Here is a 27,582-nt window from a genome sequence, read left to right on the forward strand (position 1 = left end):
CTGATACAGGCGTTGCTTTTTTCTCCTGATTTCCCCTGCAATCCATGTCTCTTCCTTGAGCCCATCATATAGTGTCCCTATCACTTTCCAAATTTAAATATATTTTTTAAAAAAATGTTATTGTTGACCTTAATATTTATCATATGCTGCTTCTTTCTATCCTGGGCCTGCATATTTATGTTCTCATGTGGGAGAAAACATTTATTTATTTGAAAAACAAATAGCATCTCTAAAACTTTTCAATAACTAACTCACCCTTGGACTCAGTTTTAGGCATATAATCTAGCCAAGCTTTCTTGTCTGCTTTTTTAAATTTAGCCTTTGGTTTAGGAGCTCAGCACTGTGTACAGTGTACCCCCTCCTCCTATCCTTCCTCAGGGATGGATGTTAATGTCCTTCATAACCAGTTCACATAACCAGGTTTACTCCAAGGAAGCACCTAATCCAATTGGTGCACACCCTTGTAGTTTCTTGATGTGGTTACTTGTGTCAAATCCAGTCAGTTTGAAGCTGTGAACTCAGAAATGACATGAGATCTTTTACTTGAGGGCATGACGGTTGAAGTTACTCTATACCAAAAGGGCAGGTTTCTGATCAGGCTAAATCTCCTAACTATTTAATCAGATTTGAATAATACATGCCAAATCAATCTACATGATCATTAGGATAAATGATTGAAGTTTTATTTTGAATAGATCTGATGCTTACTAACAGCACCCGGAAGCATGGCATCTGACAATTCAACCATCTGGTTCTTGCTTGGGATATAAATACTACTACTATTACTATTACTACTACTACTACTGCTACTACTACTACTGTCTCCTTTTGCCCTTGAGGTTTTAAATAAAGGTTCAGGTAGGAATTAATAATAGAGATTTTGTTGTTGATCTGCTATAAATACATGTACATAAAAAATAATATATTCCAGACCATGCACAAAGAATTATTTTCTTAACTCATCTCCAACCACTTAGAAAATGAATGGTGAATGAGAATGGAATTCATCTTCAAGATCAGGCTGGAATTAGGATTGTTGGTTGTCTAATCACAGACTTTGGGATACAGTTCTCTACATAATGAAGTGGGAGAAGGCTCAGAATTGTGAGAGAAAGCTAGAAGGTTTGCAATTTTTCATCTTGGGGAAAAGATGACGATTGAAATGTATTTAATCATCCATGGCATGGAGATAGCAGATTGGGAAGAGTTTGTCTCTTTTTCTCAAAATATTACAACCAAGCATCATCCCATGAAATTTATTGGAGGGCAAAATCAGCACTGCTTCATGCAGCACATGAAAGTGATGGTCATTAATTTAGATGACCTTAAAAAAATATAAAAATTATGGAGGGCAGGTCTGTCCTGCTCTTGACTTAGGGTTCCTTCTGTGTGATGGGCATCATGCCTTTGAAATCTTGTGGTAAGGGAACAATGGCAAGGAAGATACGTCTGCATATGCACTTTTTGCATGTTATACAAATGTTGATCAGAATGGTTCTTGATGTATTCCTGCAGGACTATTTTATGTTGGATTGAATTTATAGCATTTCTGAATAGAAACATACAAGATGGGATTTATAGATTAAATCAAAACAATTTACTGTATAAACTTTAGCAACAGACAGTTTGACGAAGTAGTTAAGGAATCAAGCTATGCAGATATTTCAAATGTGTAAACTTTTCCAAAATGCTATCTTCCCCCCCAGGATGTGGTTATTATAATTATAATAAATAAATAATTATTAATTATATTATATATCAGTAAGTTTATTATCCATTTTGTATCTAATACAGCAGGATCAGGGAACTTTCAACTTTTGTACTTTGCTATTGTCTTTAAAGCATTTCCTTAATTCCACAAATGCATCCTTTGAGAATTGTATTTTCATGTATTTAGCAATTTGTATTAAATATGAGAAGGTAGATGATAAACAGTAAACTCTCTTTTGGTTTGGGATGGAGGAGATAGTTTCCACTGGTCCTTATTTTTGTAATGAACTGCTTTCTTATCACCCTTTGACCCTCTGAACTAGTTTCTATATTTAGCCATGTGACTTTTGGAAAGTATTTTGAAAATCAGTCACCAAATGGCTGGATAAAATTTCTTATCCTGGCAAACATCTTTTTAATTTATGCACTTCAGGTTCCATGATTCCATCTAAACAAAGTAATGTACAAAAACATGAATAAATACATATTTTCTTCCTAAATACATAAATGCCTTAACTGCCAAGCTTTCTCATATTACACACAGTTAGTGTGTAATAAATGGCCTTAAATTCCCAGTCAATGGTGCAGCATTGGTATATAATATAGTATATTATGCACACATTATTAATCATATGAGTGCACTGAAAATCAGTAGAGAAAAGTGTCAGCTTGCGGAAACAGGAATAGGCAGGCATTTTGCAAGACTGGGCATACTATACTTGGATTGCAGAAATCCATATGACCATTAGATGACAGCAAAGAGCGGGATAAATTTTCAGTCTAGATATGGTATGTCTAGAAAAAAGTAATCATCAAGTTATTGAGGAGAGTAGTGATCTGAAGATGCAACGTATTTTAAGTCTAGGCTAATATATAGATCCTGAAGTTGAAACTCAAGTATTTTGGCCACCTAATGAGAAAGAAGGACTCACTGGAGAAGAGCCTAATGCTGTGAAAGATTGAGGGCGATAGAAGAAGGGGACGACAGAGAATGAGGTGGCTGGATGGAGTCACCAAAGCAGTAGGCGTGAACTTAAATGGACTCCAGAAGATGGTAAAGGACAGGAAGGTCTGGAGGAACGTTGTCCATGGGGTTGCAATGGGTCGGACATGACTTCGCAACTAACAACAATATATTTTGACCCATTCAGTTAAAAAACAGAATTACAAACCTGCAATACAGTTTTTTTTAAAAAATAGTACTGCCATTTCAGTGATCCTATTTTTGTGTTCTATTTTCTTGACTGTATTTGTTCCATAATATTTGCAACCTTTAGTGTAATCGGAAGCAGGTGAAAAATAAGGAAGTATTCTTTTTATAAGTGTTATAGATGGTATGTGTAAAAGTGACAAAGAATTACAATGAAGTTTTTCTTTAGGGAAAAAGTAGGAGACTGGCCTTTGAAACCAAACAATGAGGCCTTACGTAAAGCAAGCATGTTGCTTTATCAAAGCAATCACTTTAAGTCAATAAGCTCATGGAAATGGTTTACATTTATACTAGTGTTACTTTAGAGCAACGCACATTCAAACTACGGTTGCACATATTATAATCTTAGTAAATGAAAGCTTGAGAGTTTAGAATTCAGAATAAGTTAATACAGGAATTATATCCCTCAATTCCTATGGCAAATAAAAGGTCTTTATATCTGCTGGATACAGCTGAGTATTAGAAATGTCAGATCGTTTCAGATTTTTGCATGAAGCCTAAGAAAACAGAACAAGGTGATTATCTTGCTAGAAACGCTCTTATTCCCTGTGTCATTTGTTCTGCTTTATTGCCAGGATAAATATCTCAACTTGGAAACAGAAATAAGTTCCCAGCCACGAAGACAATGAATCACGAGTCTGTCGAAGAGGGAGCACGTGGCTCCTGTTGCTCCATGTTGCTGACCTCTGTCCTTCGGTTCCTGGGCTTGCCATTGGCAAGCTGGATTTGCTGGAGTTAAAACTGTAGCGCCTTTGTCTTGTTGCAGAAGCCCTAATGCAGATGGCTGTTTATCTCTGCCAGTCCTCTTCAAGACATATCAAAGGCCACCCCACCCTCAGCTCATCCAGCCTATCCGAGATGGACTTTTTAAAGGCTGTATAAAGAGGAATGTGATTAGACCACATACTTACTGTATTTTAATTTTAGCTACCAGTGGCCATGAAACCCATTTGCAGCTTAAAAGAATAAAACAATTAAATGTTTTAGACAGAAGCAGAGTAAGACATGCTAGGTTAAAAAACAACAACACCATAGTTACAGTTTTGTGGGATTAATGGACAATTTTAAATTAGAATTATAGGGTATGAATAGCTATTTAGTCTCTCATTTTATTTTCTTTAGTTAAAATGATTCCAGAACAGCTTTGTTAATTAAATAACAAATCTTCCTAACAGCTAATCAAATAGTATTATTTTCTAGAGCTTGAACTTTCTCATCTCTTATTCCTAAAATTTAAGATCATTTTAGGTAAGGAATAGCTTACTAATGACACCATAGCTAAGTGAGTTGCATCCAATTTTATGATTTTTTTTTTTTTTGCTGCTGTTAAGTGAATTACGCAATTGTTTGCATTTTCGAAGCCCCTGAGAAAGTTGCAAATGGTGATTATGTGACCTCAGGGTGCTGCATCAATACGTGCCAATTGCCAAGCATCCAAATTCTGATCACATGACTGTGGGGTTGTTGTGATGGTTAAAAGTGCAAGAACTGGTTGTAAGTCAGCATTTTTCAGCATTGTTATAATTTTGAACGGTTGTTGAACAAATGGTTGCAAGTGGAGGGCTACTTGTAGTTTCTTTGGCAACAATGCAAAATGGTTTAGCATTACTTCTTCTGGAAGTATTGCATACATAGATACATACATAGATACATATATATATACATACATACAGTATATCTCCCAATGTTGCCCACAGCCTTGGAATTTCCTAGTAGTAAGGATTAATTAGGTCTGATACACTTAGCTTTTCTGAAATCAGTTTATACATTTTCATGCAAACCTTTAATATTAATAATTTGTTTAATGAGTGTATTCACTTAAGGTATTATTTGGGCAACCACTCCCTGGTCAACGTACATGAAACATACCAATTTTTCTATGACATGTAGGATTCTAGAGAACTGAATATTTCAGAACATATCCAAGTCAATTTATCCTCAGTTAGGTACACACACAAACATTAATAGTTGGTGGATAGTGAAACTGTAATGTAGAAAAAACCCACCTGAAATAGAGGAAGTACATCCAATGTTAATAGCTAAATTAACTGTTGCCAGAAAACTGTTATTTTGATTGCAACAAACAGCAAGCAAATTCTATTGAAATTCTATTGAAACTATGTGTCAGAAGATCGTGTGCTGAGTGGAAGTGAAAAAGCATCCTATGTCAGAAAGTCCATGCTATCAGGCTCTGAAAAGTGCTAAAGCATGTGACAATTTTGCAGTTTTATTCTACCAAGCAAAGGGAGAGCTTTGCAAAGCCTATGAACACGTTACTATCCTCAAAGCATTAAAGCTGCTGTGTCTTTTGAAGGCTTAAAGCAGGCTGTTCTCGACTATCTGCGCCTGCCCACAAAGCTGCCCTTTGTGGCAGAATGTGCTGTCTGTGCAGAGATGTGTATTCAGCTGGGAACAGCCTTTGAAACAGCTCTGTCAGCTTCTAAAGGATGTGGCTGTTCTAGTTCTTAGACTTCTGCTTGTGCTTTTGAATGCACAGCAGTAATTAAGTTATACATGGCCAAAGTGCCTCAGCAGAAAGGAAGTACATAAACTCAGCAAGCAGATTAAGTAAAGATTCTCCTGGCTCGTTAGAGATATTTGACTTATATCGGACTATAACTTATTCATTCAGTAAAGATCTGTAGATGAGCGGTAGACACACAAATTAATCAAGTGCCTATACATCAGAATTGTTAACATTGTCACAAACCCTCAGCATATAGATTTAATAAACAAACAAATAAATACCCTATGGATTTCAATTATATATACACTTTCAAGTAAATGAGCTGAAAAATAAACCATCTTGCACTTTCTTTTCTTACTGTACATCTCTGCTGAATCAAGTCATGAACTCATGTTGTTTTTAACCTGCACTGTTTGATGACACTAAAACATAATTTATCAATACAATGCCAGTTTCAAAGTTGTAATTAGTATGCAAATTGTTTTTAAAGATTTACTTAAAATTGAAAAAAAATTAAAAAGCTTATATTGTATTGAATGCTCACAAGTTTTATTTTAACATCAAAGCAACGGCATTGTAATTTATTATACACCTTTCACTAAACAATAAAAAATTAACAGAAAAATTGGCCAGAATGGTTAGGATTAATCCTAGTGGAGGAAATCTTCTGCTGTCTGATCACACAGAACTTTTGTTTTGTTTATTATGACAGCAGCTTTCTAGAATTCAGACAGTATTATTTTTGAGTCCTTGTTAGAAATGTCAGGAAAACTCTTTTCATCAAGTTTTACTGTGATGTCACAAGGCTTTGAGGGGGATATAAGCTGTAATCAAGTGGTCATTTTTTAGCTGACATAAAACAGCAAGAGAATAGTGTGGCTTTGTGTTACAAATAGTTTTATTTAAGACAGAGGTCCCCAATCTTTTGGGCACCAAGGACCAGTTCCGTGAAGAAAGTTTTTTCCATGGACCAGAGAGTGCATGGTTTTGTGTACTGCCTGCATCCCAGGGATGGGGCTTTGCTTGTTTGTACGGACCGGCTGTTGGCATGCTGCAGCCTGGTACCAGTCCACGGACCGGGGGTTGGGGACCCCTGATTTAAGATGCTCCTGACTTCATTATAAATCACTCCAGATGCTTCTGGATGGCAAAGCAGCATAGAAATAAATGAAAACTGCCAAGTCAACCCCTACCACACCAATTGCTAGTAAACTGGATTGGAAAAGGCTCTACTGCGAAAAGTGGAAGACCACCAGCAGCAAAGTCGGTGGACTTGGTTACAATGGTGATGAGTGCACCCTTAGAAGATCAGATTAGGGACAGATTCTCATGGACAAAAATCTAGGTGGTCACTTAGGAGCCCACACCAACTTGACATAATCACAATACAAAAAGATGACGGTGTTTTTTTTTTTTTACTTCAACAACTATACATAGGGGATGGGGAAGAACTTGTTTTTTCCTACTCTTCTAAAGTCAGTTGCACCTCAGAAATTCACTAGCTGACACTTTCCTCATCATTGCAACCAACCAAGACCATCAATTCTCCCCCCTCCCCCTCCCCCCGAGATATCAACCAAGGGCGGCCAACGCAGGAAAGGCTCCTAAAAGCTCAGCCCCGCTCTCGGAGCCTCCACCTCCCTTGACCACACCTACCCTCCCTCCGCCCGAGCCATAATTGACATACATGGCTTCCCTAAGCCCGCCTCTCCCTTTATGATTCCTTCACTGGGTGGGTAACGTCACTTCCTATCCAAAGGGGCGGGAAAGAAGGGCTTCGTGAGCACTTCGGCGTTCCCTGCCAATCAGGCTCACGTCACTTCCTTCTCCAGGCTGCTGCTGCTGCTATTTTGCTACTACAGTTGACGAGTCCGTCAGCGGAGAAGCTCGCGCTACGGGAAACGAGGATTTCTCGGTCGCGCGCCAGGGACCGTGCATTTATTTGGCCTCCAGGGGCGGGGCCGGGACCGGGACGGCAGCTTCACGCTTGTTACCCTCGGCTGACGCCGCTCGAGGACCAGCCCTGAAGAGCCGAGCGGGACCTAGTCAAGCCGGGCCCTCGAAAGGAAAAAGCCGGAGAAACCTGCTGCTGAAACTGAGGGCCGAGGGGAAAGTCACCCGGCAACGGTGAGGGAATTGAGGCACGCATGCGCGCCACAGCAGCGGCGGTGGTGGTGATGGGGGGGCGGAGGCGGAGGGAGCTGAAACGATAAGGACAGAATAGGAAAAGGGATGCGGGGAAGGGGCGGTTGCGCTCCGTGGCTCTTCGGAGGATCGCTGCTCAACGGGGTGATGGGATCGGAAAGCCCCGTTCGGCAGGCAGCCTTTCCCCGTGGAAGGGGTGGGACTCTGCTGTGGGATCGCTATTGTGATTTAGAGACTTTTGTAAAAGTTGTAGCGATAACTATTTAGATCTTAACCATGAGAGGAACGGCATTACTTTGCAAGATCAGCCCTGTTATTGCTTCCTGTTGCCATGGGCGGGCTAGAAACATTTGAGGACATCTGTGGTTAACAGAAAGCAAATAACAACAGTGGTCGAGAATGTGATTCTTGGCTGGCATTCCAGTTATGTACTTGCTGATTGTGGAAATAGGATAGAGGTTAACTCCATCACCCGCCTTTTGTCTCTGGAACTAGGATCCTGGGGTTGGGAATAATGGTATTTCCCACATCGCAAACATTTATAACCATGTCTCATCCGACTCCTACAGATTAACCTCTGTAATTCAGGATCAGGTGTCATAAACAGAGAGCAGGTGCAGCACAGAAAAAAAAATCCTCTCAGGACAAAATAGAACTGTATGACTAATTGAAGTCAAGTTGAATGTTACATCAGCACTGCTGGAAGACAATATAATTTGTAAGGATCAGTTAAATCCAACGTAGATAATTTTTTAATGATTCTTGATCTAAGACAACTTATCAAGCATTCATTAAGAAGGACTGCAATAGCATTCATGTTTTTCTACTACTGATCATTATCTGCAGAAAAGTGTTATGGCATGTTCTAGGTATCTTGGTTTGAATATAATAGAAGCTTTCATAAGTTTCTGTGATGATCCGATTCCTAGGCAAATGCACAAAAATTATTTACAATCTGATTTGAAGCTGGTTTCCCAAGATTGTGAAATTTATATCTATCCAAGGAAACTTATCCTGAGTTCTTAATTTATTCTTTACTGAACAGTGATAATTTGGTCTGATAACTATCATATTATCATTGAGTTTGGTTCTCTTTTATTCAGATGTTTAAAACAATGACATTATTCAGGAAGGTGTATAGAAATGAGAGGTCTATATTCTTTGTCCCTGTGAAGGAAACATATCAGAAAATACAGGGGTATGGGATGTAAGATGTCATGAGATTTACTGACAGTAATGGAGATGTACAGCAGCATAGCACATGGTGTTTGTACTTTCTCAGCCTCAAACAGAAAATAGAAATACAATAGCCATTGCTGTTTTCATTATATAATTCTGCTTTTTCATCCCAAATATTAAGAACAAAACTCAGGAATACAGTACTAGGAGCAATGGAAACAGAGGCTGTTACTGCAGCTATTTTAAGTAACACTGTTTCTTAAATTTCTCTGAATTAAACCTTAAACATTTCTTTTAAATGAACAATCCTGATATCAATGTGAACAATATTGGGCTTGCTCCCAAGTGCATGTTCATGGATGTTTAAAAATGCAAGAATGCCATCTGCCCTTGAAATGTTTCCTGCAGTAGCCACTGGCATAACACCATGTACCTGCTGCAGTCTTGTCTGCCACATAAAGTGGGAACTGCATGTATTTACCCAAAATTCTACAAGACATTCTTTTCTTTTTTGCTGGATGGGTATTTTATCCTGTGTGTAACATCTGAACTCAAGCTTTCTATTATAGTGTGACACTTTATTATTACTAATTATTGAGAAATTTTTAAATGGGTTATAAAAATAAATTAGATAGGCTTAATATTGTGAGCTATGTTATTTTTTCCTTAAAAATAAATTGACTTAAAATGAAAAAGTAACACAAGCATACTTTTAAGAAGTAATATGAAAACTCCCTAGAAAAATATAGCATGGGGCAATACTTTAGGATGAAAGGAAGATGCTTCAAAAGCCAGTTAGTTCAGAATTGTTAATAGAGTCAAGTAAATAATGCAGTTGGCAAGAAATACATATTTTTGGATTGCTTTTGGCTTACATTAAAAAGCATGTGGGTGATGGAATTTGTATTAGCAGTTTCCTACTGGCTCCATCTTCATCTGTGTGTTTTGCAAAATTTGTTTAAAAGCAGACTGTTTCAAATACTGTTCAACATTTTAAAAAAACAATAACAAATTATGTTGTTGCCACAATTATGGCAGCTCTGCTATGTATATTGATTGTACCTAGTATGAAGTGTAAACATTACATAACATTGATTATTCCTTTGTTACACTTCTCTTAAAATAGACATTATATTCCTTTTTTAAAGGTAGGAGTTGATAATAATCATTCAGAAGCAAAATAATGTAATTCAAAGTAGAATATTGTAAGAGTCATTCGAGTAAATGCCATCAAATTCAGTAGAGTTTATTTTGAGGTAGACGTATAGAATTACACTGCAAAATTAGTAAAAATTGTGGGGAAGCCAACAATATCAGGTATCTCAGGTTACTATGAGTTATGTAAGATGTACTGACTAATGTTCCTGAATTATGTTCTTTCTGGTAGTTATTTGTTTTAAGAACTGGGCAATGTCTTCAACTATATTGCAGTATGTTTTGTAATATACATAGGGAATAAAATCTGTTTTGTATTTTTTAAAGCTATCAAACAAAATAGATTAATAGTGGCAAGATATGGCATGTTTTTCTAAAAAGTTATTTACTTATTAAATTTATATGCCACCTATCTTACTGATAAGGCAACTCTGGGTGGCTTACAAATAAAATTTATCTGAAAACAGAGTTATTGAGCATTATATTGTATTAAAATGTAAATGTGCTTGTTTTCTTAGGGGAGACAGTGACATTATTGTTCTAGTGTACTTACATTCATCTTTAGTGATTCTTAATATGTTTGGTTCATATTCTTTGGTATTTGGTTAAAGGAAGAGGGACTGATTGTTCCTTTATAACAGCAGATGGGGGCCCAAATAGTGCTGGGCAGCTGCCTTGCCCCATTCCTTCAATAAACTTGGTTGCTTGGACAAGGCCCCAATATTCTACTACCTCGTAGTAGAATAGCAATGCTGAAGGAAGGATGGAGCACGTGAGAAAAGAGCTGCTATTCTGCTACAGATTGCCTGGAAGCACAACCAGAATAGATGATCCTTGTGGTGGAAACAGAGCTCATGGAAGCCCTCCTGACTTTCCCAGTAGTTCCTGCTCACTGATCTCTTGCTCTTCTCCTGAGACCTTGCATGGTTGAGGCCTGTTACTTTAATGGCAGTAGAGAAGTAGTGGCTCTCCCTCTCTTCTTCCTGCCTCAATTGCTACATAGTGGGAAGGGTATTTGATGCCTGGGCTGGAATCCTCAATGTCTGGGGGGGGGGGAGCAGAGAATATTGCTTAGCTTCTGCAATAGCTTAAAATCATGTCCAGTAACTTGCTTCATGTTCTTTGAAATTCTGTAAAGTGTCTCCTTTGTCATCTTCAGTTTTAGAAGAGATCATTCTTGACAACAAAAATCTCTAATTTATTACTTTCTTGAAGAATTTTTATCAGGAAATATGCTGAAACAAATAATGCAGATGAATTTCCTTTATGAAAAGAATATATTGTGAAGCATCACATTGAATTCAAAGTAATGATGCATCTGAGGTGTCCAGTAATTCCTTAGATGCAGCTTCTTTAAGGAGGAGCCTCTGGCCGGTACAGTGAACTCTGCTTCAGATCTGAATATTGTGTATCCGTGCAGATGGATATGTTGTAATTAGTGATAAGCATGCTAGAATAAGAGTTACAGTGAAATGGTTAAATGGTATATTTAAAAATTATTTGTAGAAGAAGATAAGGAAGATAATTAAAAACACAACCTATTTCAAGTGTGTTTTTTATTAGTCTTATATTACAAAGTTCTTAAGGCTGGGAAACATCTAAATTGTTTGTTGGCTATGGAGGGTGAGAAGAACCTAGAATACAAGGGAATCTGGCAGAGAGGAGTGGGTAGTTCTGTGAGAAGTAAAAAACCTTTTGAAATTATAGCAAATAACAATGTTTAGATGAGGCAAGTAACTTCTTATAGAGGAGATTTTAAATCAAATGGAATGGTGTAATACAAAAAGTCTTAATACTATTATGGAAATTATTAAAAACCTTACACACATATATACTTACGCAGTCCCTTTTAGATTAAACATTGTAATGCAAAATACAGAAAAGAAGAAATAGCAAGCATAAGATCTTAAAGACAGGAGAAAAGAAAAGGAATTATTGCTATAAAAGCTGTGAGTGAGAATTGAAATGTAGCAGTCTATTTCATGTGTATGTACAGTGGCATGTTTAAGAGGGCCAGTGTGATTTGGCAATTAAGTCACCCAGCTAGAAACCAGGAAACTATGAGTTCTAATCTCGCCTTAAGCATGAAAATCAGCTGAGTGACTTTGAGCCAGTGATACTCTCCCAATCCAACTCACTTCATAGGATTGTTGTTGCTGGGGGAAATAGCAGGAAGAAGTAATGCTAAGGTTTGTTTGCTGCTTTAAGTGATTTATAAAAATAAATAAAAGATGCATTTAAAAAGATAGCTAAATCAACTTTATATGCATACCATTCACTATGCCTCCTCATATACTTCAGAATAGGGATCAGAGTTTTTCCTTGAAATATTATTCCCCATATCAGTTTTGTCTATTTACTTTTTTTCTTGTTTTCCTATTTCTTTGTACTTTACATCAGAAATGTACAACGTGAGGGCTTAACATAGCCTCTGAAAATGTTGAGTAAAGCCTACTGTGACCTTTCAGCTATTGCATGATCATTTTTCATGATAGAAGAGGAAACTTTATTACAGATAGGCCTTGATTTACAACTACAATTATGTCCAGAATTTTGGTTGCAAGTTGTGGCTGTTAAGCAGATTATCATATATCCTGATTCATTTTACTGTTTTTGTATAAAGCAAGTCACTGCTACCATTAAGAAAAAAACGGCAAAAGTGCTACAAATTGTGGTCACGTGAGCATGGATACCCCAATATATTGTAAATGTGGGCCAACTGCCAAGCATTTGAAATGTGGTCACATGATCATAGGAGTTTATTTAGTATATGGCATCTACAGATGCAGTCACTGATATTTAGTTTAAAGCATCAGCAAACATGTAAGGTAGGTGGGTAATACTATAATATAATAATATATCAAATTAAGGTAAAACCATAATAAAATCACCATAATATGGAGCCATAGAATTGCAGGGGGATAGATGTTATAATTCAATATCTAAGGAAGCTAACCATTTAATTGCTTCTGGTGTGGCTGCAGTGAGATCATCCCAGCTGCCTTGAAATTTCCCGAGGAGACATTCTTGAACTACGGTATATGTGTTAGAGTTTATTCTGGTGAAAAGTCGCAGTGCGGTCTCTCAGTGATTCCCCACTTAAAGAGCGTTGCCTTAATTCTGGCGTAGCTTGTCCAGATTCTATTCAGGTGGCTCCATATTTTGGGGGCCATCTTCCATGATCATGAGGTTTGACACAATATTTTACAGCAGTCAGAAATGTTTTACAGTTTGTAAAGCACCCTTTTCCGAGGCTGTGTTAACTTCAAATGGTCATTAAACAACCAGTCATTAAGCGAGGTCTATTTGTAATGTCAGGCATGTAATTACCATGCTATTTCATAGTAGATAATGTTGAGCAGAGGATAGAGAAGAAGAAGAATGAACCAAAAAAAGACATGAGATAAGGAAACAGTTCATACTAATACTGTTCACTGTCACTGTCATGGTATGCATCCTTAAATTGTACCTGCTTAATACTATCCCCTAATTTGTGACATTCAGGAAAAAATACTGTGGTAGTCTCTAATTCTAGTATGCACTGAATAGCATAATCAAACTAGACTATGGCTCTGCATGTTGCATAATGGACAAAAATCTGCCAAAATTGGCTGATACTAATGATTAGTAGGGAATGATGCATGTGACATGGTTATGGCTTAGGCTGGAAACTTAGTACTATATGTATCTATTCTCTATCACTGATAAATATTACATGTATGCTCAGAACAATGCCATGATGGCATCAATCTATAAAATATAGATTTTGACTTGGAATGCAAAAAGGTAAACGGCAAAGAACATGAATTAACAAGGAAAAATAATTATATTGTGTGTTTGTGAAACTTGAAGAGAGAAAAATCTTATATAAGAATGGAGGTTGTTTAATTTTTTTAGGGTGGAGTTACTGAATACATATATGAAACGAAGATGTAGATTTAGTTATGAAGAAGCTAAAGTGAATGTTATAAAATATAAATTGCTATTGTGTGTTTATATGAATGTGGAAATGTATAAGATGATTATAGTTGCGTATAATGCTCTATTGAATGATGATAATGAAAGAACCAAGGATGATATTGGAGTTCTAAATACATTTAGAAGAAAAAGTTCACTTGTTATGAATAAATGAATGAGAATAAAACACAGCAATTAGGAGAATGTAAATGAGTCATTCACTGATGCAGGAATGTATGAGAATGGTAAATATATAGTGAAGGAGATTAAAGGAAGTAGAACAACTGCAGGAGGAGCAAGTGTAGATTATGCGCAAAAATATAATAAGGGATAGATTAATTTTCCAACAGAAATAAATGTAATGTGATGCTCAAGGAATAAGGTGTAGAAGCAGATTGGAACAGAGTGAAAATTATGTTACAGAATGCCACAGAAGCACATGAGGTTATATTAAAGGAAGTATGAAAAATGCTTGATGGAATGATTTAGTTATTCATTCAGTGGATTTTGTATCTCAGTTTTCCTAGTCCTAACCCTTTAGGAGTTCAAGGTAGTATTCCCTGCTTTATTTTTCTCCCTGTGAGGAAGCTTACCTAAGAAGAGTGACCAAAGTCACGAGCTTTCACACCTGAAGCTGGAATTGAACCTTGATTTCTTCATTCATAGTCCAATCCACACCTACACAACACACGGGCTGTATACTGCATAACAAGCAGCCTTATGTGATCCACCAGTGTTTTTTTTTTTTTAAATAATCCATTGCCACCAAATATTGCTGTTGCCATGATTGATTTACTGCTGCCGCCTTGGTTTTTGCAGCTACTTCCTCCCTCAAGACATGTCATCAGGACCTCCAATATTTCCAGACCTCAGAAATTGTGCCAGCTACAATGCTGCACGATGCTGCTAGCCACCAGATAACTGATCACCGGGCCAAGTATTCCATAGTGGCCCGCAGTTATTTTTAAGGTATCAGTCTGGCCCTTTCCCCTCTTAAGAATAGTGTAGGCCTGGTCTAATCTCTTAATCTTTATGCTACATTGTATTGGAAGGAGCTGTGAGTAAGGGGAAAAAATGCAAAAAAGAGATTGATTCCTGCAAAAATGTAGGAATATATACTGTGCGTGTTTGTGTGTACATATACACACACACATATATACAGTATATATGTATATAATATATATGTATATAGAGGGAAAACTGCAGAGAATATAATGAAACAAAGTACTGCTAAGATAGAAAAATGCTGATTGATATGATGGGATTGTGAGTGAAAAGGATAAAAATGGAGCTTCTGACTAAGTATGAAATTAAAAATAAAGGTGATTAAATGATTTAGTTTGAAAATGAAACAACAGAATTCTAGGAGGAGAATTTTAGAGTTTTGGGAATGATAATGGTAAAAACCTTAACAGTTACATTTCATATAATTTTTCCACATGAAAAAATATAAGAATTTTAGAATAAAATGAATTTTATTCCATTTGCCTTATATCATGCTATGTTCAATGGTATTTTACCACCTGAAGTACTAATCTTTAAAATGTATCTTTGGATACAGTGGAATAAAAGTTATAGCTACTGTTTTTGGATTAAATTATTGGTAACTCTCTTCTGGAATTGTGATTATCTGTAATTATTTTATTGTTTGAATATAATTTTTTAAAGTAAGTTTGAGCTAATTCATTAATCTTCCATCTAAAGGAACTTTTTAAAATTATTTTTTAAAATACTGTCCTTTGTTAAAGCTTTTTGCTATGTTGTACTTGCTACTGAGCAATTTCTAATCGTTAAATATTTTAGAATTTCAGCCCAACTGTTATGCAGTATCTAATGCTTTATGCCAGATCTTGAAAAACTCAGTAGATGAGAAAGCAGCAGGAAATTATACTGAGAGTTTTAAAAATCCGATGCAAAGGCAATGGTAGACCATTTCTGTATTATTGTTATCATTACTCATGGATATGTCCATGAAGGAGTCAAGTATTTGAAAAAAGACTTCGCTTTTTCATTTTTTTTTCAAGCCCAGTATAGGAACTGAATCCAGTCTAATCGGAGTGGGTGGGTGGGCAAAGAGAGGATAAGTTCAAAATGGATGGATGGGTGGTCTATAGAGAAAGACAAGCTATGTATCCTGATAGGGAAGTTAGTTAGGTAGCTGCTCATATGTTGCCACTCTTCCATTTTCAACTCCCCTCTCTTTTTCACTCTGGTCCTAAACCCCTGAGAATAGTCTATAGTACATTTACTGCCTTGTAAATCCCAGTGTATGCATATGGTACACCCATAAATAAGAGGAGGAGGGAACTAAAACACACAGGCAACCTATTACTTTTTTATACAGAAGAAAGTATGCCTTTAGTAAAACCACTTTTACACTTCTAGTAAAAGAATTGGAAGGAATTACAGAAGCTTGCATGCTTTCCCTATTTTGCTATATTTAGAGTTTGAATTTTGTACAGTCAGCTTATCTCAAATGTGCTTTTTCGTGAGGCAACTGGACTTGTTTTTCTTTGAAGACATTTCGCTTCTCATCCAAGAAACTTCTTCAGCTCTGTCTGGATGGCGGGGAATGGAAGGATTTAAAACTCTTTTCAGACAGCTCGTCATTTGCATTCTGCAAGGAGTATAAATCCTTCCATTCCCCACCATCCACCTTTCAAGAAAGTCCAGTTGCCTTGTGAAAAAGCACCTTTGGGATAACTATGATCTGGATGACTGAGAATCTCCATAAACGTACGATCAACTTATTTAACATTTGCTTCTTACCTTTTTATTTCTTAAATTTATATCTCCTTTCCTTCAGGAGTTTGATATACAGTTCTAGTATTCCTTCTTCCCCCCCCCTCCGATAATGATAATTTCATAAAGTTGATTGGGCAGAGAGTGATTCCCCAGCTTCCATATTTGGAAGTTGAACCTGAGTCTCTGGGTCCATAGTCCAACATTTTAATCATAGTATCATACTAGTGCCTTTACTGATCTAAAACAAATTCTGCCAGTCTTTTCAACTTATACGATAAGTATGGACATTGGAATAAAGCTGATTATTTTTTTTGTTCCTATGTTGTTTCTTATGTGTAAGAACTGGACTGTAGGGACAGCTTTTAAAATGAACTTAGAAAACCTGTGACCATTTTGTAATGGATGAATATTTAGAAATACATTAGTGGAAGGAAGGAATGTTTGACTTCTTGGCTGCCATTTGGTAATTGCTTTGTATTTTCAGAAATGAATAAGAGGCTCACAATAGAAATGTTAATTACAACTTAAAGGTGGGCTTGTGGTTGCAGCTAATTTTATTTTCACTAGCTTTCCATAATTTATTATCAAAAGTTGGAAATACTAAGAAGAAAAACTAGTTGGACTGGAATGTAGTCTTCAGCCAAACAACGCCCGTATTCATGGACATCACTTGATGGAGTTCTGTACACAAAAATAAAATTTGCTCTAATATTGGCACAAGGAGATGGAAGAATTCAGTTATAACAGCGAAGAAGTTGCCATTGGCTGGCTGTAGAACAGATCACAGACGGCTTATATGCAAGTTCCAAATTAATTGCTGCAGTATAATTTGAATTTATATCAACATTTTTAAGAACATCAGTTACTTTCTCTTAGCCCAACCCACCTCATGGGATGATGGTTGTGGGGAAAATAGGAGGAGGAAGGTGTGTTGGACACATTCCTCATCTTGAGATATTTGTAAAAATAGAAAGGCAGGATACAAACAAACAAATGAAAGTATGGCAAACAACAGAAGAATCAGTAAAGATTTTAATCAGCAAATCTGGAGAAGACACACTTGCCAACAAAATTGGAAGAGATTCATCCATATACCAATATCAAAGAAAGGAAAATGAACAAAGTGTGCAAATTATCATACAATATAATACAATAATTTCCTATGCTAGCCAAATAAGATCATTAAATGCAGATTAGTGGTCAGTATAGAAAGGGAAATGCCAGATGTTCAAGCTGGCTTTAGAATGTGGAATCTCCAGCTAACGTTTGAAAGACTTTTAAAGAAGGGGCCAAGATTAAAGTCCTATCACAGCAAAAAATGGCCTTATTCCCCCATAGTCCCTGAAGCCTTATATGACTATTCCCAAGAAAATTCAGCCAGTCTGGTGAGACTCTTGCAACAATAAAGAAATAAATTTGTTTGGCTCACGATGTGGGCCTAGTTCCTTGTGTCTGACAGTTGCTGATGCATGCTGGATATAAAGAAGAGGGAGTCAAGCTATTTTCCAAGGTGCCTGAAGGCAGGACAAGAAGCAACGGATGGAAACTAATCAAGGAGAGAAGCAACCTAGAACTAAGAAGAAACTTCCTGACAGTGAGAACAATTAACCAGTGGAACAACCTGCCTCCAGAAGCGGTGAATGCTCCAACACTGGAAGTTTTTAAGAAGAGACTGGGCAGACATTTGTCTGAAATGGTATAGGGTTTCCTGCCTGAGCAGGGGATTGGACTAGATGATCTACAAGGTCCCTTCCATCATCATCATCATCATCATCATCATCATCACCTATTATTATTATTATTATTATTATTAAATTATTATTATTATTATTATTATTATTATTATTATTATTATTATTATTATTATTATTATTATTATTATTATACCGAAGAGGCCAAAGAATGCCAGAATTAAATATGATTTGTTGATTGTACAAAGGCCATGTATATGGTAGGCCATGTCTAGGTATGGAATGTGGTTTGGGAAAATTGGTATCCAAGAACATCTTATTCTCCTCATGCAAAACTTGTATTATAGGATAGGAAGTTACGGTCCACGTGGTGGGACATGGTAGAACAGAGCAGCTCACAAGAAATCAAGTTGCATAGATGCCCCCATATTTATTAAATCTCTGTGTTCAGTATATATTGAGAGAGTATGGATTGGAAGTAGATGAGTTTTAAAATTGGAGGTAGAAACATCTATAACGTGTGATGTACTGATATTCAGCTGAAAATGCAAATGCTCTATAATCTCTAGTACTGTTGTAACTTCAAACTGTCAATAAATGAATGGTTGTAAGTCAAGGATTACCTGCACAGGTAGTCCTCAACTTACGACCACAATTGAGCCCAAAATTTATGTTGCTAATTGAGAAATTTGTTAAGTGAGTTTTGCCCCATTTTATGACTTTTCTGCCACCCATATTTGTTATCACTGCAGTTGTTAAATTAGTAACATCGTTGTTAAGTGAATCTGGTTTCCCCATTGACCTTGCTTGTCAGAAGGTCACAAAAGGGGATCACATGACCTCGGGACGCTGCAGCCATTATAAATGTGAGTCAGCTGTCAAGCATTCGAATGTAAATCACATGACATGGGAATGTTACAATGGTTGTAACTGTGAAAACGAGTCATAAGTAACTTTTTTCAGTGGTGTTGTAACTTTGAATGGTCACTAAGTGAATTGTTTTAAGTCGAAGAATACCTGTACTCTGAATAAATACAGGATACTGATGTAAATTCAGTTGCTTCCCTGAAGTTTTTACCATAGATAATTGAGTATAGGAATTCAGTTCAGGAAATGGGTTATCCATGTTTATTGACTAGCTATAACTGTATTTTAACTAATTCATTACAGAGTGGCTCTTTTGTTTTATGAAACCAGGATTAAACCATCTTGCATGTGAAAGGTGTTATTGTGTGAAAAATGGAGGGAAAACTTTCTTCCAGATTGTGATTTACTATGACTCTTTAATGGCCAGTGCAGCTTCCTACAGAAAAATGCAGATGCAAATTGCAAGAAGATATTTTAGTAAATAAATTTTGCTTTGCAATTACTGGGTACAATAAGTAATATATAACCACTTGATGGATAATTGTTTTTATTCCTCTAACTTATGACAAAATGTTTCTGTATTTTGGTAGATTATCACACAGTGTTACTCCATTCTGGTTCAATAACTAATCCTAATTATAACACTGCATACTTTCTAAGGAGAAAGTAGAGTTGTACAGTCATCTCTTGTATATAATATTTGCCCTGAGAGCCATTGGATCGCATAATTAACATTATCAAACAATAATATGAAACAATGATCTATTTTTAAATTTCATTTGGACCATATGTCGGAATGCAAAATTTCTGCTACTTGTTGATTTTGGACATGAAACATTGAATTCTGAGGGCAGATATATTGCTATAATCTTACAAGAAGTGTTCTGATGCTGTGTGGATCATCCTGGAAAAATGCTGAATTTGAAATGCCCTCAATTCTTAAGTTTGAAACATTTCTGGCATGACTGAAACAGCACTGGAACACTTTTAATAAGTTCCAAACAAATGCCCTAAACTACAAACAAGGAGTTTGATTTTAGAATGAGGTGTTTGAAGCTCAAAATTTTTCAAATGGAAAATGTATTACATGCTACTAAATTTAGTTTTATTTGTGAGTACAGTAATGTATATAGGACTGCTCTGTTAAGGGATTAAGTACTCAAATGCTTTTGTGTGTTTTGCAGATTAATAGCTGAGATACTGATCAAGTTCTGCCCTTCTTCAATGAGGAACTACAGGCTGATCTTCTGCCATAACCTTAAGCAACCATAAATGACAAAAGAATGCTTGGTCAGTAAAGGTAGCTGGCAGAGAAAGTATTTTGTGAACATAGGTGTTTAAGTGCTGTGAGGTAGGTGTTCTCAACTATTATTATTTTCTTAAGATATTCTTAAACTGTATTGATTTCAAAGGTTCTGCTTTATAAAAATGGACCATAATGGAGAGCATTCTTCAGTAGTGTGGTAAATACACTATGATCTGCAACTTTGGGTAGTCTGTATATATTTCCATATGTAAAGCTTCCCCCCCCCCGTAGATTTCTCATATTGTAAAGTCCGTATTGGCTAGAATATACATTCAAATTTAGTTTTTTGTATTTAAGATACTACGTATTTATCGGAATTATCCTTATGAAGATCCAGTTTTACTCCTTATTTTTTAAAGTGCCAGTAAACATTTGTAAAAGGATGAAATTTGGCAAAAGTAGTTCTTTGTATTATTCAAAAGGCATAGACCTAAACTGGTTGATAATTGATGCCCAGAATTGTACATTCTGATTTTTTAAATAACTTTTGGAAACAGTTCAAAGGACACCGAGAAGTATTTTGTGGGTTGCATGCAGCAATGAAGCTGCAGTATATGGTCATCCTGTGATCTGTTAAGCAGTATGTGATAAAAATTATAAATATAATCAGTCAATCAGTCAATTTATAATGTGCTGAAAGTTAGTGAAAAGTGGTTTGTTTCAGAATATTAGGCAGCTGTATTTTAAAATTGCATTTCAGCCTTTTAAGTGTTTAGAGCAGTAGAAACGCATTTGGTTTAGATCAGTGGTTCTCAACTTTTTAATGCCGCGACCCCCAACCGGTCGTAAGTCAAGGACTAAATCGGTCGTAAGTCGAGGACTTTCCCTGCCCAGGAGCACCGCGCATGCGTGGTGCCGCCCCCTGCGCCAGCTGAGACGTAGCTGGCAAACGGCAGAGATGGAGCAGGCCAACCACCAGCTGGGCCACCAGCTGGCCCAGCCCAAGGGAGGTAAGACACCCGCCGAAAAAGGGGGAAAAAATGGCAGACAGCCTTGCTTGGTGACCCCCGTGAAATGGTCGATCGACCCCAAATGGCGTCCCGACCCATAGGTTAAGAACCGCTGGTTTAGATCCTGAAATTACAAGACAAACTGAGATGAATGAAGGTATTATTGCAGCTCCCTTTTACTCTGAGGTGTTTCTCCTAAAGTTTGGGGAAATCTTTCACGTGGTGTGACCTGTGATAATAGCAGGCTGATGAAAAGTGAGAGTAGTCCTCTTCAAATTGACCCTTAGGAATCCCGTTGATTTTTTTGGGGGGAGGGGGAATGGGCAAATTATCAAGACATTATTATTTCACCAAGTGTTTTGTTTGTTTTCTCTTTATTCCTGGAAATGTATTCATATATTTTATTTGGATTTTTATTTAATTTTTGTTTTAAGTACTGTATGTGCTGGTTGTCTTGGATGATTTTGTAGCAAAAAAGCAGAATTTTTACTGTAAACAAAACCTGTATATCTTTAGAATCTTCTGTGTAATTGTAATTATGTGCAACATTTTTTAGCTTTTATTACATGTCCACCAAGCATTATAAAATATCTCTTATTGTTGGTTATTTTAGGTTGTTTTTCTGGTGATGTGCAGCAATGATACATCACTTTATAAAAAAATTCTCTTTAGGACTATAACAATAGTATAAATTTCAGTCCTTTCAATCACATTTTGTGCATGTGTATTGTCAACATGACATGTATATTATTACCATAGTTTTTAACCCATTTTATCATATATATTTTTGCTTCTGTTTCAGAAGTTCAGTAAAACTTTATACATTTTATCAATAACATGTTCCTCATTTCTATACAGTCTCATTTCAAACCCAGTCTTATATTGTTCAAAACCAAAAGTTCTTTTATTTGCTTTAAATCTTTTTAATAACTGCACATATAAAAATCATTGATGGTGCATATCCTTTTATTGTCAGTTCGTCTACATTCTTCTTGACAAAATTCTAATACATCAGAGTAAGTCTTGGTCTTATCTCATCCTAAAGCATGATAGAAGCTTGAACAGTCATAAGAAAGCAGTTACTTATAATAAATTTCTACCAGGAAATAAAAGAGCTAGCCAAATTTTGGTATTAATTCTGGGTTACCTAGCTTCTAGTGTAAATTTGCCAGCATCTAAAGAAATCATCCCTTTGAGATGGTGTTTATTATTAGAGACAGTTCTAATCTTTTTTCAGGTAATAAATATCTGTGGGAAGCATTGAAGAAGTTAAGTCTATAATTAATTTATTTTCAGAAAGACACTTTGACATTGGGCTGCATAAAGATATGAGGAAGAGCTCCTCCCCTTCTTTGAGTAATTGCAACTCTGTTCTTACTAATAAAATATTTGGAATTCCACTTGATGAACTGCAGCAGGAAGGGCAACCAGGCAGTGAAGTTCCATTCATAGTCCGCCATGTCGTGGACTATATTGAGGAACATGGTATGTATTTTCGTCCTGTGCCTTAATGATAAAATTAAAAACTTGAAAATATAGATACTTTTCATGTATTCTTCTTGGGAAGTTATGAATACAGTTCTCTACTAGGCTTTATAACAATGAATGTCATCCTACTGTCCTCTGTACCACTCCTATAATCTAAGGAACATCTGTACAGGTAGTCCTTGACTTGCAACCATAATTGGGATTGGAATTTCCATCTTAAGTTGCTATGGTTATAACTCAAGTCAGAACTGATGTTATGACAGTTTTTAAGTGAATCACTATAGTTATTAAGTTAATTGGTTTCCCAATAGGTGTTATTTTGCTGGAAATTAGGGGAAAAATAGAAATTGTGATCACATGACTACAGAACATGGTGGTACAATGGTCATAAGTGTGAGTGCAGAGGTCATAAGTCATTTTTTCTGACATTATAATTTCAAAATATTGTTAAATGAATGGTTGTAAATTGAGGATTACATATAATGGGACAAATTCTTCTCCCATTTCTTTATACTCACTAAATCTGCTGTTGTGGGTTGAGGACATTGTGGAGAGAATTTGGAGGAAAGAACAAGAGAAAGTTCCAGTACACAAATAAAATCTCATGGGAGAAAGTACTAGTAAATTTTATTTTTACGTGTGTGTAAACTGTTTGAGAACTATTTTAAGTTGAAACTTCAATAAATACCCTAAGCATCCTATTTTGAACACAAATAAATGTTAGTTGACATTTTAACAGTTCAGGTAGTCCTCGCTTAAAGACTGATTTCTTAGTGACTGTTGGAAGTTTATTATAACTTTATTATAACTCCCAGAACCACTTATAACCTGGTTTTGAACTTCCGATGGCCGCACCTACACAAACACACAGCCTGGCAACTGGTTCACATTTACATCCATTTGCAGCGTTCCATGGTCTTTCAACTGCAGTTTTGGGTGTTTTTTGCCAGTTTCTAGCATTTACTTCATGTTTCCAGCAAAAAACGCCCATTGGGGAAAACAGACTTATTTAACAACTTCGGTGTTTGCGTAATGACCCCGGTGTTCGCTTAACAAGTGTGCCATTTGTTTGACTGCCGCAGAAGTCATAAAATTAGACACAGTCATGCAATGACATACTTAATGACTGCCATGTCTTGCAACCATGATTCCTGCCTCAATTACAGTCTTAAGTCTAGGGCTAACTGTAGTCCAAGCAAGAAACAAGCTCTTTTGAACATGTAATGTTCTATTTCACAGCCTTTAAACAGTTTTCAACCTATTTTCCATTCAAAAGAGTAGTTCACACTTGAAATAGGACGTTTTATGGGTTTCACTGTTAAACGATAAATATTTTGCACACTGCTCCAATATTTTTGTTGAAGTTTGTAAACGTTTCTTTGGGTGGCAGCATTGGCTAGGATCATCTTTTTTGCCTGTTTTTGTGACATTCATAGGTAAGAAATGAATGTATTTTCATTTTAAAAGGGAATATTGTTTTTTTCATTCTATTTAAAGGAGGTCTAGAGCAAGAAGGACTTTTTCAAGTCAACGGGAATGCAGAAACAGTGGAGTGGCTTCGGCAAAGATATGATAATGGAGAAGATGTCGACCTGGTTAAAGAAGCAGATGTACCTTCTGCTATTAGTCTTCTTAGATATTTTCTTCAAGAACTTCCAGAACCAGTTATTCCTGGCACTCTTCATATGCATTTGATACAACTGCCTCAAGGTATTGGAATGACTTCAATATATGTGAAAAAAACTGTTTAGAAATAGTTAATTTGGAAATTTAAAATGCCTGAAATTGTTTCCCTCTGTAACATTCCAAATGTGTATCCAGATCACGGGAAACCTTGGTTTTATATTGATAAAATAGAAGCTATATGTAGTGGAAATAGCACTAGTCTACTAATATACACTTCTCCCACTTTTAGGCCCATTTAATAATTCTTTATGTAAATAGAACATTTATTAAGGTCACATTGTAATATCTACGCACCTCTTCACACACATAAATGCACACTATGTTATTGATAATTTATTTGGTTTGAAGATCTGTTAATTTTATATCCATTGGATATATAGAGATAGGTTTTGGCCCTATCTTTATATCTGAAATAATAATAATAATAATAAAAGAAATTGTCTTAAAATGCTGACATAGCTATTTTTATAAGATCCCTTCTCAGAAATTTGAAAAAATCTAATATAAAAGCTGGGCGGTTGACCTATGAATGGAGTGAAGTCCATGTGTGTCAAAATATCCTTGCATTTTATTTCTTGTGGTTTAAGTATATCTAAATTACATGAACATTTCAACACATATGGAACCACAAATAAATTTAGATATTTTAAAAGTTTAGATATTTTGAAAATGTTTTGAAAGATAGCTTCAACTGATATTTCATATTTCTTTAGTTAGCATCAGAAACATTCTATATTTAATAGAAAAATATTCTGAATGTATGCACCTATATATTTCAATTTCTTCTATTGAGTGTTTGGCAATCAATTGCTAAACTACATTTTTCTTAATATTGATAAAATAGATTTAGAAGTGACTGTCATATCTTGGTACATAGGTAGATATAGGTTGGCAAGGCAAGCAACGTGCCCTTGTGAACTTGCTGTTCAGAAATGTCAAGGGCAACTATATGTTAAAGGTTTGATGCACTCATTTCAGGTCTCTTTCTAGGTCCTCTGAGTATTTGTTTTAGCAACAATTCTGACATATCTTTTCTGTGCATATACTTGTGTGTTCAGATAACTGGGAAAAGGCATTAAAGCAGCTTCTCAAAAAGGTTGACACAGACCTGCACAACAAGGGTCTAATAAAGAGCTAAACTTGAACAGCTGAGCAATGTGCATGAATTCTTTGAACCATTATAAATAAACAGAATCAGAATATAGCTCTTAATTTCTGCATGTACTATATTTAAATATAGATCTTTTTATCCAATGTTTTGTTTAGTTTTCAGTCTAATAATACCTTTTTCAAAGTCAATCTGATCCAAAAGAAATGAATAACTTAATAACTTGGTATCTGTGTGTTCTCCTGGTGTTTTGGTTTTGATTAATAATGAATGTATAGAATACAGTCAGGTTTTCTGTCAGCAAGATGGAAAGTCTTCTATACAAACTATAGAAGTAGTAACAGCTTCAGAAGTTAATTCCTGGTATAAAATGACTGTAATACTAGGGAGAGAATGGGAATTTTTATTACATATTAAAATATATTTTGTTTTCATATCTATTACTTTAGATAATTTAAATCCATCTGACAAAGATAAAGATAACATAAAACTAACAAATAATTATACAACAAAGTAGAGATGATAGGAAAGGATTGCTAAAATCTGCAGAAAATGAGGTGAAAAATGTTCAGTTATTGGAAACTTTTTTTTTACTTAAAAGTAACATATTTAAAATGGAATTGAACATGAAACTTCATACTGGTATTTGAATGGAAATTTATCAAATGTGGAATAATGCATTAAAATTTATTGAAAATTCTATCACATTTTGCAGATTATAATGAAGATGAATTTGGAAGAAAATTAAGATTCCTCTTGCAACAGCTTCCACCTGTGAATTACAGTTTATTAAAGTTTCTGTGTAGATTTTTAGCTAATGTAGCATCACATCATGAAGAGATTTGGTCTGCAACTTCATTGGCTGCAGTTTTTGGTCCTGATGTCTTTCAGTAAGATATTGTTCCCCTCCCCTAATGAAACTTTAGAGTAAAAGTGTATTTAAGAAATTTCTCCTGTAATCTAACTATTAAGTAACTTATTTTACCTTTCTTATTTCTATCCATTTAGCAAATTCTATTAAATATTATGTAAAATTATATGCTTCTTAAATTTAGCTTTTCTATTAAAATAGTGTAAGAAGGTTTTTCTTTTGCTAAATTACTTTAAATTAACAAAACTCAATTTTTGTATAAATATTGGATCTGCCTATTACTTATTCTTTCAAATGTAATTTCACAATTATATTAGATCAGTGATGGCGAACCTTTTAGAGATCGAGTGCCCAAATTGCAACCCAAAACCCACTTATTTATTGCCGGGTGCCAGATGGGCGTGGCCCACTGGGTAGGCGGGGCTGTAGTGGTCATGGCAGATTGGGTGGGTGTGGCCAAGGTGGCCATGGTCACCTCAGTGTTCTCGTGAGGAGGGACGCCTGTGGGTGTGGGCAGGGTTGGGAGAGATCCAGGGGGTCTCTGGCAGGTGGAACAGTAGGCAAGAGGCTCGTCTTGCGGGGTGAGGCGAGGCAGGATGGGGGTGCCATTGCCATGGGGCAAGGCAAGGGCCGGGGTGGCTGCTGCCTGACACCATTGGCCCCCCGCACACAGAGGCCAGTGAGTGCATGGGGGCCGACGGTGTCCGTCAGCAGCCATAGCCTGCCGGCCCCTTGACTGGTGCACTCTGGGGCTCCGCAGCCCATCTCCAGCAGTTCAAAGAAGCCGCCTCTGAGCTGGATGGCCGGCTGACAGCTGAGGAGGCAATGCAATGGGTCATGCCCGGGAAAAGTAGAGCATGCGGGGCCAGGAGGGATGGGACGATGGGGGGAGGGAAACCAGCTGTGCCGGGATACATCTGGCCATACGGAACCTCGGCGAGTTAGCAGGCGGCTGCTTGAAGAGGGACAGTTGCCATCTCCGGGGCATGGCACATGTGCCCACAGAGGGCATTGAATGCCGTCTCTGGCACGCGTGCCATAGGTTTG

The 27,582-nt window shown here is 36.4% G+C and overlaps 1 protein-coding gene across 3 annotated transcripts in view; it reads left to right on the forward strand.

The window, feature by feature from the left end:
• Positions 1 to 7,185: 7,185 nt before the first annotated feature.
• Positions 7,186 to 27,582, forward strand: part of FAM13B (family with sequence similarity 13 member B) — a 61,579-nt gene continuing 41,182 nt past the window's right edge. For 2 of the 3 annotated variants that reach the window (XM_039349245.1, XM_039349246.1), the window contains exons 1-5: positions 7,186 to 7,514; positions 20,311 to 20,477; positions 22,679 to 22,867; positions 24,368 to 24,580; positions 26,380 to 26,554. In XM_039349245.1, coding sequence (XP_039205179.1) covers positions 22,711 to 22,867; positions 24,368 to 24,580; positions 26,380 to 26,554 — 545 coding nt within the window. In that variant the 5' untranslated portion in view covers positions 7,186 to 7,514; positions 20,311 to 20,477; positions 22,679 to 22,710. The remainder of the gene's footprint in view (positions 7,515 to 20,310; positions 20,478 to 22,678; positions 22,868 to 24,367; positions 24,581 to 26,379; positions 26,555 to 27,582) is intronic. The other variant, XM_039349247.1, reaches the window with a different exon arrangement.

The sequence above is a fragment of the Crotalus tigris genome, unplaced genomic scaffold (assembly GCF_016545835.1).
Source record: "Crotalus tigris isolate CLP2741 ecotype Arizona unplaced genomic scaffold, ASM1654583v1 scf7180000018239.1010054, whole genome shotgun sequence".
In the NCBI taxonomy this organism is placed as follows: Eukaryota; Metazoa; Chordata; class Lepidosauria; order Squamata; family Viperidae; genus Crotalus; species Crotalus tigris.